Below are 12,232 nucleotides of genomic sequence, written 5' to 3'. Positions count from 1 at the left end.
TATATAACATAACAATGCTGTGTTACATCTAGCAAAGTAGGCTATGACTCATTGATCATTGCTGAATTTACCAGTAACAATATAAATAACCTCACAGTATCACATAAACTAATCTGGTGAATGCTTGTAGTCAGAATTATGGAAATGAATCATTGGTTTTTATTAGTAGACACTTGTCCCTGTGACTGTAAGTCTCCTTAAGGGAGGAACAAATATACATTTCACAATGTTAAAGGGAATCGAATGTAGTCATAGGAGTATTTTAACCAAATACGAGAACTTGACTTAATGACGACCTCCATGAAATATGTCCTGACATCACCTTTTACAAAGTGTAACACAAGTCTCTTTACTTTGCTGATGTCACTGCTGGGAAATGTTCGGCCAGGTTGGCTTTTTATTGGCTTTTTTTGTGTGTGAACAAAGTATTTTGTGCAGGATGTTTAACCTTCTTCTAGAAAGTGTTGAACTCTAGTTAGTAGACATAGTTAAGTGTCATTTTGTGTCACGCAGAATGTGGTGTTTCTGTGTGTGAGATAGGACACTGAGTTTTGTCAAGTGTTGTGTAACACTTTGGGTTGCAAGCCACACCTTTCCACACCTCCTCATACGTAGGTGCAGTTGAGCCGGGCTCAAACATAAAACCAGGTTGCCAGCAGCTATGGAATAAATTGTCAACGGGACAGAACAAGCATAAGACTCTATTGAAATATGTTCTGGACGATATTCTTACTACTTAATGGACTGCTTATACTAGTGCTCCTGTACTCCTCTCGCACAAGGTAAAGACATGTATTAATACTTTGATATTTGCAGATATTCGATTGTTTACAAAGGTGCATTTCAGAGATTGCGATAGATTCTAAAGGTCTGCAAAATGCTGCAAAAACAAACAGTTTACTCTACTTTAGAAAAGCTTTACTTTGGCTAGTTTCTAAAGTAAAGTATTTTTATTATTAATTAAAGACATTCATGATTAGTAATTGTATTAGGATACCTCGTATTTCATAATATTATCTGAGTATGTTTGATCATTGCTGACGATCAAATGCTGATTCTCTGCAATTAGTTGTCTCAAAACCACAGCAGAGAAAAAACAAACAAACATTCTTATCTTTAACACTGTGGCCTTTGTTTCAACCTCATGGGAGAAAGCTCTCTTGACATAACTTCATGTTGCCTCCAAACCTGTTAGTTAAGATTCATAAATGAATGAGAGCTACATAAACTCCTCACACTGACAGTAATGACCTAAAGGTCAGAGAAACGACCTCCAGAACAAACCTGTGAGGGGAAAAGCCTCGCTCGCTCGGCTCAAGCAAAACCCCAAACCTCAACCGTTCCAGTGGATCAAGGCATTCCTAGAAAAACTTTTGAAACTTCCTACTGTTGTCATTTTAATGAGTTTCTTTCAACTTTCACAGAAAGGATAATGAGCCTCCTCTGGACAAAGGCTTCTTTCCATGGTTGGGGCACGCTCTTGAGTTTGGAAAAGATGCTGCAAAGTTTTTGGCCCGGATGAAAGAGAGACATGGGGATATTTTCACAGTACGTTCTGATAAAGAAAAGACTGTAGGAACAACACATTAATATGTCATGGTTTGAGAGAAAATTTTGAAAGCTGTTTTTCCGTACAGGAGCAGGAAGTGTGGCAGCTAATCAGATTTAGGATCTGAAATGCTAATCAGGTTTTCACATGACAGCAACAAACTATTCATTTTAACAAGACTTCATTATGCATGTGTTGTGAAAGCAAGTTCAGTAGTCCCCATGTATACTTTTAATCTGAATATAATTGAAATTATCTCTGCAGAGGCCGTTCAACTCGTTTTTATTCCAATGTAGAACATCATGTTTCACTGACCATTCCACATAACTTCAGATTAAAGACAAAAAAAACATGTTTGCATAGAAAAACCCTTATTAAGATATTGTGTAAAATATTGTAATTAAAATAATAGATATCGGACTAACTAAAATGATGTCTTCCCAGGTCTGTGTTGCTGGTAATTACGTGACGGTGCTGTTGGATCCAAACTCTTTCGATGCCGTAATAAAGGACACGGTCTACTTTGACTTCACCCGCAACAGAAACCAGCTCCTAAAAAAGGTCTTCAGCCTGCAGCTGCCGAGTATCACACCGAGAGCAGAGAGGAACTGGATGGAACAGTAATTAATGCTTCTTTCAAACATACACTGTATGAGGAACTCTGCTTTAAATGCAGATTGCAAATCTCAATATCTTTTTATTATTTCCTCAGGCATTTTCAAGATGTCCGTCTCTCCAAGCTCAGCGGCTCCATGAACACTCATCTTCAAAGCCTGCTGCTGAGTGACCACGATGACTGCAGCCCTTCAGGGTGGAGACAGGATGGCCTCTTTAGCCTTTGTTACAGCTTCCTGTTCAGGTACCGCATGGTGTCTGAAACCCTGCAGCATTCTGTGAATCAAATGTCGTCCTCGTTTGTATTACCAGGAGAGAAATACAGGAAGATCTTCAACGTTCTTGTTGTACCTCAGGGCCGGATATCTGACATTGTTTGAGAGGAGAGACAACGCATCTGCAGTCTACAAAGAGTTTCGCAAGTTTGACGATCTTCTCACCAAACTGGCTCGAGGCTCAATCAAGCGAGGTAAGCTGCACAATAGCGAATGACAGTCAAGTTGTTCTACTTTTGCTTTCCCTTCTGACTTCATGTGTGTACAGTACAGTATGTATGAAATGATGTTGGGTCTTCACCAGGGGAAACCAAAACAGCCAACTCATGCCGGGTTCGACTGTGGGAGCTGCTGTCCCCAAACTGTCTGAACGTAGGGTCAGGGTCAGGGTCAAACTCGTGGCAGCAGAGCTACTACGGCTTCCTGCAGGAGGAGGGAGTAGATGCAGAAATGCAGAAAAGAGCTTTGCTTTTGCAGCTGTGGACCACACAGGTGAGAGCTGATTCTCTCTCCCACACACACACACACATCTCAAACACACACAAGGCCGCCCATTGATGCCAAAACATATACACGTTCCACTACTCTGCACGCTCAGCCTGCCAACAAATCCTCTCGAGCAGTTACTCAGAGAGGACCTGCCTCAACCTGCCACTCCGAGGCTAGTTATGGTTATGTGGATCAGTTTCCATGAAAACGTATCTTGTTTGATGTTTTGTAATTACACAGGAGGACAGTGAGTAAGAGAACTGCTTGAGTCAGCTGAAGTTACTTCCTCTTCTTTCTGAATGAAAACAGTTTCAGGCCTTGATAGGCAGGATTTGTGCAGTCAACCGGGTTTTCTACGTAGCTTAACTCAAGTAACTTCACACCTCACCCAGTCATAAATCCTCTTGTCAAATATGATTTCCCTTTATTAACAACAGGTGTGAATACAGCATTGTTGCTTCCTCAACCTCACCAGTCCAGCAACATGGTGTAATTGCTGTGTGCTGCCAGATGGGGGAGATAGCAAGCTGCGTGATTGTCCTTGTATCTGTTGTTCTGCTTCATTTGAGCTGTAATAGCTACAGCCCTCTATTTACCCGGCAGTCTCACTGGATCAATACTTGTTCATCCAGTAACAAAGAGAAACCTTTGCCACTCCACCCACTACATGCTCTTAAAGATGCTCTGCCGGTTTGGTAAAGACCGCTATTCCCCCAGCTTGTGTATTTGTACTTTATCATGTCTGCTGGTATATATTCGAGCACACACTCTCAGTCTGGGAAGGAAACTGGAGCACCACTGCAAAGAATAGAGGCACTAGATGTGAGTCCAGTGGGCCGTGCCAGAGTGAATGTGGCTTATACATGTGCTACGGGCAAGGCTGGGATTTCACCAGACACCTACTAGCTCAGCCCCACACAGGCTGGCAGTAGATTTTTAATTTTTTTAATTTTTAAACCATCATTGTTATTGACTGAAACATTTATCGACTGAAAATAATGTATTAGTTACTTTATTTTTTGAGGAGATGGTGATTTAAAGTGTTGAGGTGTCTGTGCATTCTCACACCCACACATATACAGGACTGTCTCAGAAAATTAGAATATTGTGATAAAGTTCTTTATTTTCTGTAATGCAATTAAAAAAACAAAAATGTCATGCATTCTGGTACAGCTTAAGAAAACTCAAATATCCTATCTCTAAATATTAGAATATCATGAAAAAAACACATTTTCAAATGTTTGATTTTGTTTTGCTGTTATAAATCTTTTTTTACTTGGTCTTAAAGTGTAATCAATAAATAGCAAATAATAAAAAATAAAAAATATTTCAGTTGATTTGTTTTGAATGAGAATGCATGACATTTTTTTTTTTTTTTTGCATTACAGAAAATAAAAAAAAGAATCACAATAAATATTCTAATTTTCTGAGACAGTCCTGTACATTCATGTAAACATAATTCATTAGTTTTAGTGAGTCATGCACTCCCAACTTGTGTTAGTATACAGCTGCCAGCAAATCAAGTTACACCCTAAAAGAATAGTTTGACAATATAGGAAATATGCCTAGTCAATAGTCGCTAAGTGTTCGATGAGGAAATTGAACCCTCTCTCATGTCTATGCGCTAAATATGAAACCGGAGCCAGCAGCTGGCTCGCTGAGTTTAGCATTTAAACTAAAAACAGGGGAAACAGCTAGCCATGGTTCAAAATAACAAAAACTGCCTTCCAGCACTTCCAAGCACTAAAATCTGTACAAAAAGTGTTACAACTGCAACTACACTAATTACATATTAGATTTACAGAAATGCAAGTGGTTTTTCCTTTAACTCTCAAAGCCAAAATGCTGAACTATTCCTTTAAAAATCCCCACCATAGTTTTATGTTACTGGGCTCATAAGATCTAAGAGGGCAGAAAGTCACCGTGCTGCCCCTTAAGTCGCTTTTAGGCCTTTGCTCTGGCTGTCAATGGGGAGCTGACCTGAGATGTGCAGAGGTGACGCAGCTCCCTTAACCCATAACAATTACTGTCTGACAGGCTCAGGTGTCTCTTCTCGAGAGGCTGACAGCAGTGTCTACACAGTGTGTGGACTGATTCAACATCTCCTCCTCACATCAGTCTTGTTCAGACAGCAGCATTACAAAGAGCTTCCATGTGGAGTATCTTCATATTTAATGCATTGTATGTCCACAGATACAAAGTTTTTCATAGAAGCGTATATTAAGAACTCAGTGTGTGCTAAGTTGAGTGTTTTCCTTTTAGTGTAATGCTGGACCTGCTGCCTTTTGGCTCCTTGGCTTCCTGCTCACTCACCCTGAGGCCATGGAGGCTGTTGAATCTGAGATCAGAGGCCTTGCTCGCCCCGACACCACCCTGCAGCCCTCTCCCATCGCCCTGCTGGAAGCACAGAGCACACCAGTGCTCGGTACGCAACGGCTGCTAGCAGCCCCTTTTCACTTCTGACTAGAGGTTTAGCCAATCCAGTAAATTGAAATCAAGTTATTTGACTTGTTGATATGAACACGATTAGTGCAGCGTACTGAAACCATTACAGTGACAATAACAGTTTGACCTTTGATTCGATTAGACTGTGATCGTCTTTTTCATGTATTCAATTTCAGTGCAAATGTTTGTACCTCTCCTAATTCTGCCCGAGGGCTGATTTAACTCACACTGACACCATCCACTCTGCTGTCGTTTCCATTCTGCAGATAGCGTTCTGAGCGAGACCCTTCGGCTCACCGCTGCGGTAATGATCAGCAGAGAGGTGGTGCAGGACAAGATCCTGCTCACGGCCAGTGGAAAGAGCTACCACCTCCGAAAGGGGGACCAAGTTTGTCTGTTTCCCTTCCTCAGCCCTCAAATGGATCCACATATACATCAAGAACCACAGGTACTTTACAAGTATGTGTACTAAGAGCATTAATGTCATACACATGACAAACTGTGTGTGACGAGCATGAGATGATGTTATCGCTTAACATGAAGTGGTATTCGAAGCACCGTCATAGTACAAATAGTTGTTGTGCACCTCCATTATGATATTTCAAAGCCATATTGTAGAGCACAAAGCAATCTGGAGGAGCCAGAATTAAGCAATGTGATTTAAATTACTAACAGAATACATCCTTTGGGATGAGCTGCTAAATGGCTACAAATGAAACAAGTAGGAGTTGACGAGGGCGAGATCAATTCCCAATGTTCATTCGGTTTATTTGTCTCCAATGGTTAGAGGTGATAATTAAATATTATGTCAGTATGTTTGCAATTTTTTTGTATTCTTAAAAGGTGATACTTTCATATTATTTTGAACAAGAAATAGAGCAAGAAACATAGGATCAAAGCTATGTGCAAGATCTGTTAATGTTCATATTTTCTTGTCTCCTAATAGATTTTCAAGTATGACCGCTTCTTAAATGAGGTGGGGTCTTCACCCGGGGAAAATAGGACAGTGAAGGATAAATTCTACAAAGATGGAAACACAGTGAAGTACTGCACCATGCCCTGGGGTGCAGGGAGAAGCATGTGTGTGGGGAAAGACTTTGCTGTTACAGCCATAAAACAGTAAGTATAAAAATCCACCGCTTATCAATCTCTTTATCTTTCAATGATGGATCGATGGTTTTAAAATGATGCAATAATGATGAACGCATTTCCTACAATTTAAACCCAATTACGGGAGCAGCAATGTATATCTCCGAATAACATTACTCAACTAGAACGGGCACTCGGTAGAGCGCATACCTTCGCATATCACAAGATTGGGCATTGAATTATGAACATTTTGGCATTAGTTGCATGCCAATTGGATAAAAATTGACCGTGCTATGGTAAAAAGAAGATTTTGACCTTTTCATGACCTTGACCTTGACCTTTGACCCAATTGATCCCCAAATCTAATCAAATGGTCCCCGGATAATAACCAATCATCCCACCAAATGTCATGCGATTCAAGAATATGTTGACCTTTTCATGACATTGACCTTGACTTTTGACCCGATCGATTCCAAAATCTAATCAAATAGTCCCCGGATAATAACCAATCATCCCACCAAATTTCATGCGATTCGGTTTAATACTTTGTGTGTTATGAGAGTAACACGCATACAAATAAATTAATAAATACACGGCGATCAAAACATAACCTTCCGCATTTTCAATGCGAAGGTAATTACTCAATTTTATTGTCAGTCTTGCTTCATTATTTGCAACAAGCTTGCCCTGGGCAAGTAAAATGCCACATCAGGCTAGTAAATCTTGCAAGTTTTTTTTCACCACTGATCGAGCGAGTGTTGAAAAAGATTTAACCCTCCTGTTACCTTCGGGTCAATTTGACCCCATTCAATGTTTAATGTCAGTGTTCTTTCGATTCAATTTTACCCCAGGCTGTTTTTCACTGTGTCAAACATATAAGAAATATCAACTATTTAATATATTTAAAGGGCTATTTAGGTAGTCAACAAACAAACATAAAGTACCTCACACTTAAACTTGGAAAACAATATTAATTCTAATAATTTTCTGGAGGTTTTAATTGCTGGGGTCAAATTGACCCCAAGGGTAAAATATGTCAGTAAATATAAAGGTAACAGGAGGGTTAAACATTGAATGGGGTCAAACAGGAGGTAACAGGAGGGTTAAGCACGGAGCTGGTGATGAAAGTAGCTAAGAAGAGAGACACCTTCTCCTCTCTGGTGAGAAAATGGTGGCCAGTTAAGACATTTTATGAACTGAAGTGTGTTGGGGAAAATCATATAACCTAGTTTGAACTCCTTAGAGTTAGCCAGCATAAACAATGAAGTACCTTGCTATGATCGTTGGTTATCTAACAGATGTTTCCTGAAAGCGGACTAAGATCCCTGGTTATGAATGTTGCCTTGTGCTCATTAAAACACTTGCCGCTGGGTTGCTTCGCCTAATCAATGTTTCTCTGCTCTTCATTTTTGTCACAACATAATGGAGCCTAACGTGGGGAGCCCAAGCGAGTATTTCAAGTAAAATAGAATAACTAGTATCAAGAGGGGCAAGTGTGGATTGACTGACCTGGAGGAAAAGTGATAAGGGTAATGGACCATCATTTGGGAGAGCGTGTCTTTTTCAGACATCAGATCCAGTAGCAAAGGTTAAAGGTCAATCCTTGTAATGCACAACACACACGCTATATATTTCAGATTGGTCGATTTACTTAATTTGATTTTCACATAATTTGTGCATTTAAGTGAATGAGTGAAAAGCTAATACTATTCTTGGCTTGTATGTGTTTATCAGTAGGCAGTCTATCGTTGTCCTAAACTGCTTTTGCTTCCTGTTTCTGTAGATTTGTGTTCTTGCTCTTGACCTATCTCGACCTGGAGATGTGTGACCCAGAGGCTAAACTGCCACCAGTTAATCCCAATCGCTACGGCTTTGGGGTGCTCCAGCCGGACGGAGATCTGCAGATCCGATTCAGACTGAAGAAGACACTGTTTTAAATGTGAATGACTGTACATATTTGTCAAATTGTTCATTGATGAAGCATTTGTCTTATGTATTGCAGTACTGTTTACCATTTTATATGTACTCTGAATCTATATATCATATTTAACTTGTTTATTCATATTTTCAATAAAAAAATAAAAAGATACTGACATAATCTACTTGTTTATGTTTGTTTCCGTACTTTGGGCAACACCCAGCTGAACATTCGTAGGCTTTTAATAGCCCCTTCACTCAGAAAACTCCCTTTAAATGTGGTGAAGGGCTTTGAACGTGAAGACCAATGTTGGTAGTTGATCAGCTGGGAAACAGGAAGCCAGGGGAGGTTTTTGAGGAGGGATCTTAGAGTGGGTTAGAAGTCTGGCGGATGCTTTCTGGACCAGTTGGAGTCTGTTGCAATAATCACGACTGGTGATAATGACAACGTGGATCAATGTTTCAGAGGCTGGAGGTGCGAGAGAAGGCCGGATCATAGCAATATTGCAAAGGTGGTAGAAGGAGGACTTGATAATTACAAATACACTGAAAATTGATTTGAAGAATGAGTGGGATGGGGCTCGACTCCTTGGTTGTGAACCACTGGACTAAATTATCCAACGTTATAATTAAAACTAAAGGATAGTATATAAAGGATATATATATATGTCACGACTCAAAAAACAGGACCCAAAAGCACGACTCCAATGTTCAGGGCAATCAAAAGGATTTATAAAAAAACAGAAAATCACAGCTATGCTGGAAAAAGACTTGAACAAAGTACAAAACAAAATCACAAGTATGCAGGAAAAGTAAACCAGGACAAAAGACTACACTATCAAGCATGATCAGGACGAGACAAGAGACAAGACGATCTGACACAAGACACAGGTAGACACAGGCTTAAAATACATGAGGAAATGGGGAACAGGTGGACACAATCAGGGGTGGAGCAGACAATCACACTAATGAGGAAACACCGGGGCAGGAAATAAAGTTTCTGAAATGAGAGAGGACAGTTAGCCTACTACAAAATAAAAGGATGGAAAACAGGACTTAAACCTAAAACTTAAGACAACCGACGAGACATGACAATATATACATACATATAACATTCACCAAGGCCATTTTCAGCTAAATTAGTATTTTTTTTATTGGTACATATATACTTTTCACTTATTATTTTGAATGCAGAGTACTTTCCCTTCTATCGCTGCATATATGTGGAAATAAGAGCAGCGAAAACCCAGCTATCCTCATCATATTAAGCAGCATTAAATCATTTCCTCTAAACGCGACCCATGTTGGCTCTGTGCCTCCAGACCGTATACGATCATACATTTACTCATTCATCTTTTATGTGCTCGTCACGTGACGCTCCCATCTCACAGCACACCCCGGCCTGTGCCCATTCGTGTTTGTATTGATACATGCAGACGCGGTCCTGAAAGAGTTAACCCGATGTGGAAGACAGCGCGGAGCTGCCATGGATCCACTTCCAGAGAGATGCGGCGCCTCCCCACACAGCTGACTGGGAAACACAGGTAGTCAGACCGAGCGGGCTCTGGGGAGACTTGTTGATCTTCGAGGCGAACGGGTGCGATATGCGGAGCAGGAAACCCGCGGGGAGGCAGAGCATCGTGCTGAGGATCTCTCTGCCATGTCCGAGGCAAAGGAGGGGGAAATGGATTGGGTGAGACCATGGCAATAGTAAACCAATAACGTGGCTTCCTTTTTCTTTTCTTTTTTAAAATGCAACTGCTTCACCTTTGCTTGTGCCAGCGGGTTCACACAGCGGTGCGTGCCGGTTTGATTCCGTGCAGGATGACAACAACTCACTACGGTATTTCAAATATTATTGGATTTTGAATCATATGCAACCTATCAATTGTAATCAATGGCATACAGGAATAATGTGCATTGAAACTGCACTAATATGGAGCAGGCAGCCTTCGACGAACAGGGAAATGCTTCACGAAGGAGGATTTGTATTCACAACATTTCCATTGTAGATGATCAAACATCACAATGAGCTTATTCTCAGTCACAACGTAGCTGCGCACAACAGTACAGTGTGAAGACAGGGATGAATAATGTCTATAGGCTTAATGATAAATTGTTGTATCGAAGCATTGACTTCAGGAGAAACCCGGAGTGTGGCTTCTTCAAATTAACATTTATTATACTGCTTCCCCGCAGCCTGTTAGTGCATGTGCAAAAACCGGCTTAACACATGTCTGCATCCACCATTATGTTGTTTTAATCTTTGATATGCTTTGAAATGTATGTTGACGTAATGCTTTGCGCTAATTGTGTTTGCGAAGTGTTATAAACTTTGTGACAGCTATCACACTGCGTGTCACATTACGCACCTCGTGACACGTCTATAGTCAGAGATGAAGGATTACACGTTTGGCATCTTCTGTCAGGAGATGATGGATAGGTCTATTCTTCTTCTCAGTGTCAGCCTGCTTTCCCCGAGGGGGCTCGCGGTGATGTAGGGAGTGAACATCGCTTCCTGGTGTTTCAGCACCATCAGAGTGGACAGCGCTCAGACTCGTCACGGTGGTGTTCTGCGTCCCCACCCACAGGGCTGCATGGGCGTCCCATGAGCAGTGATCAAACAAATACTATTAATATTTTATTAATGATAATAATATTGTGTCAGTCACCATAGCGATGTCTCCAAAAAATTGGTCAGTGCAAGTTCGTTCTAAAGTTCTATAGCGGGAAGTATTCAACAAGGTGTTATTCACGTGAATATTATTCTTGTTTGCCTCAAATATAAATGTGTGAATCTGCAAACTGTTGGTGTGAGTCATCTTAAGAATCCACATCTTAGGGTATGTTTATCTTTAAAACATAATATTTAAAAAAAGAGATATGCCCCAACATAACAATATAATTGATATGTGTCTCTCCCCTCAGTCGATTTAAAACCACATTTATAAATTATTGTCTTAAATTCTCTACTGGTTTTGAACTTTTGGGGAGAAATTACGGTAAATTATCCTTGTTTCTATAACTATTTCGCTAATGATAACAATATTCACTAAATATAATGTTACAACTTTTTCTTAGCTCCTAGGAGACGTGAGCCATCTGAAGAATCATAATATATTGTATATTTTTCTAAGTCAGAAGAAAAAATAAAATTTCCAGACTCAACTTGACTCTGGAAAGACATACACAAATATTCAAGGAATGCGATCATAGAAATAGAATAGAAGTAGAACACACTTTCAACTCTATCATAAAATAATGGAAATACATTTAATCTGTCCTTTATTTCACTGCCCTGGATCCTAAGAAACAGTGATTTTCAACTGTAAAAATAGTCTCAAGAACCCCCATCGAGGTTTAGATTTACTGTTACGGAATTTGATTCCAAATAATTCAAGCAAGATGACACCGCAGATGTGGGGATAATAACAAGTGAAATGTCTTGAAATGATACTCGAGCTATATTTATTTCACTTCAGCCCTTTAAACCAGTAATTTTGAAATCTGGTCTTGAGGACCTTGCAGTTACTTGCCAATACTAGATGTTGCTCCCTTGGATTGTTTCAGAGGTGAAAGCATACTTCACAATAAAAAGCCAACAATTAGGATTCGAATTGGTCATATATTTAAATTGTGTTGCTTACTTTGAAATCTTCTTGTAACCTGTCAAATGTATACCCCTTGACTCCTGACCAACGAGTTATTAAGAAACCACTGCTATAAACGACCCATAGGACTCAGGCCCAAATATTGTATCACCAAGTTAGATGATTGAAGTGTGTGCCTTGAAATTTGGGGCTAACACTAGAATACTAATGATTTTCTAATGTTGTTTTTGTGTTTGATGATT

At 40.1% G+C, this 12,232-nt stretch overlaps 1 protein-coding gene across 1 annotated transcript; it reads left to right on the top strand.

The window, feature by feature from the left end:
* Nucleotides 1-693: 693 nt before the first annotated feature.
* On the top strand, nucleotides 694-8,560 carry LOC130208923 (prostacyclin synthase-like). The gene is made up of 10 exons (XM_056438348.1): nucleotides 694-782; nucleotides 1,425-1,548; nucleotides 1,994-2,169; nucleotides 2,262-2,408; nucleotides 2,521-2,633; nucleotides 2,744-2,931; nucleotides 5,191-5,353; nucleotides 5,640-5,821; nucleotides 6,320-6,492; nucleotides 8,246-8,560. The coding sequence occupies exons 1-10, from the start codon at nucleotides 712-714 to the stop codon at nucleotides 8,397-8,399; spliced, it is 1,491 nt and encodes a 496-aa protein (XP_056294323.1). The 5' UTR covers nucleotides 694-711; the 3' UTR covers nucleotides 8,400-8,560.
* Nucleotides 8,561-12,232: the final 3,672 nt, after the last annotated feature.

Source organism: Pseudoliparis swirei, chromosome 18, assembly GCF_029220125.1.
Source record: "Pseudoliparis swirei isolate HS2019 ecotype Mariana Trench chromosome 18, NWPU_hadal_v1, whole genome shotgun sequence".
Lineage (NCBI taxonomy): Eukaryota > Metazoa > Chordata > Actinopteri > Perciformes > Liparidae > Pseudoliparis > Pseudoliparis swirei.
This window is presented reverse-complemented; position numbering and strand designations above follow the sequence as displayed.

What these genes read in the sequence shown, in the direction of transcription:
- LOC130208923 (XM_056438348.1), top strand. Translation starts at nt 712, where the DNA reads ATGTTCTGGACGATATTCTTACTACTTAATGGACTGCTTATACTAGTG. An exon ending in CTGTACTCCTCTCGCACAAG is followed by an intron (nt 783 to 1,424) that starts GTAAAGACATGT and finishes CAACTTTCACAG; the next exon opens with AAAGGATAATGAGCCTCCTC. An exon ending in ATATACATCAAGAACCACAG is followed by an intron (nt 5,822 to 6,319) that starts GTACTTTACAAG and finishes GTCTCCTAATAG; the next exon opens with ATTTTCAAGTATGACCGCTT.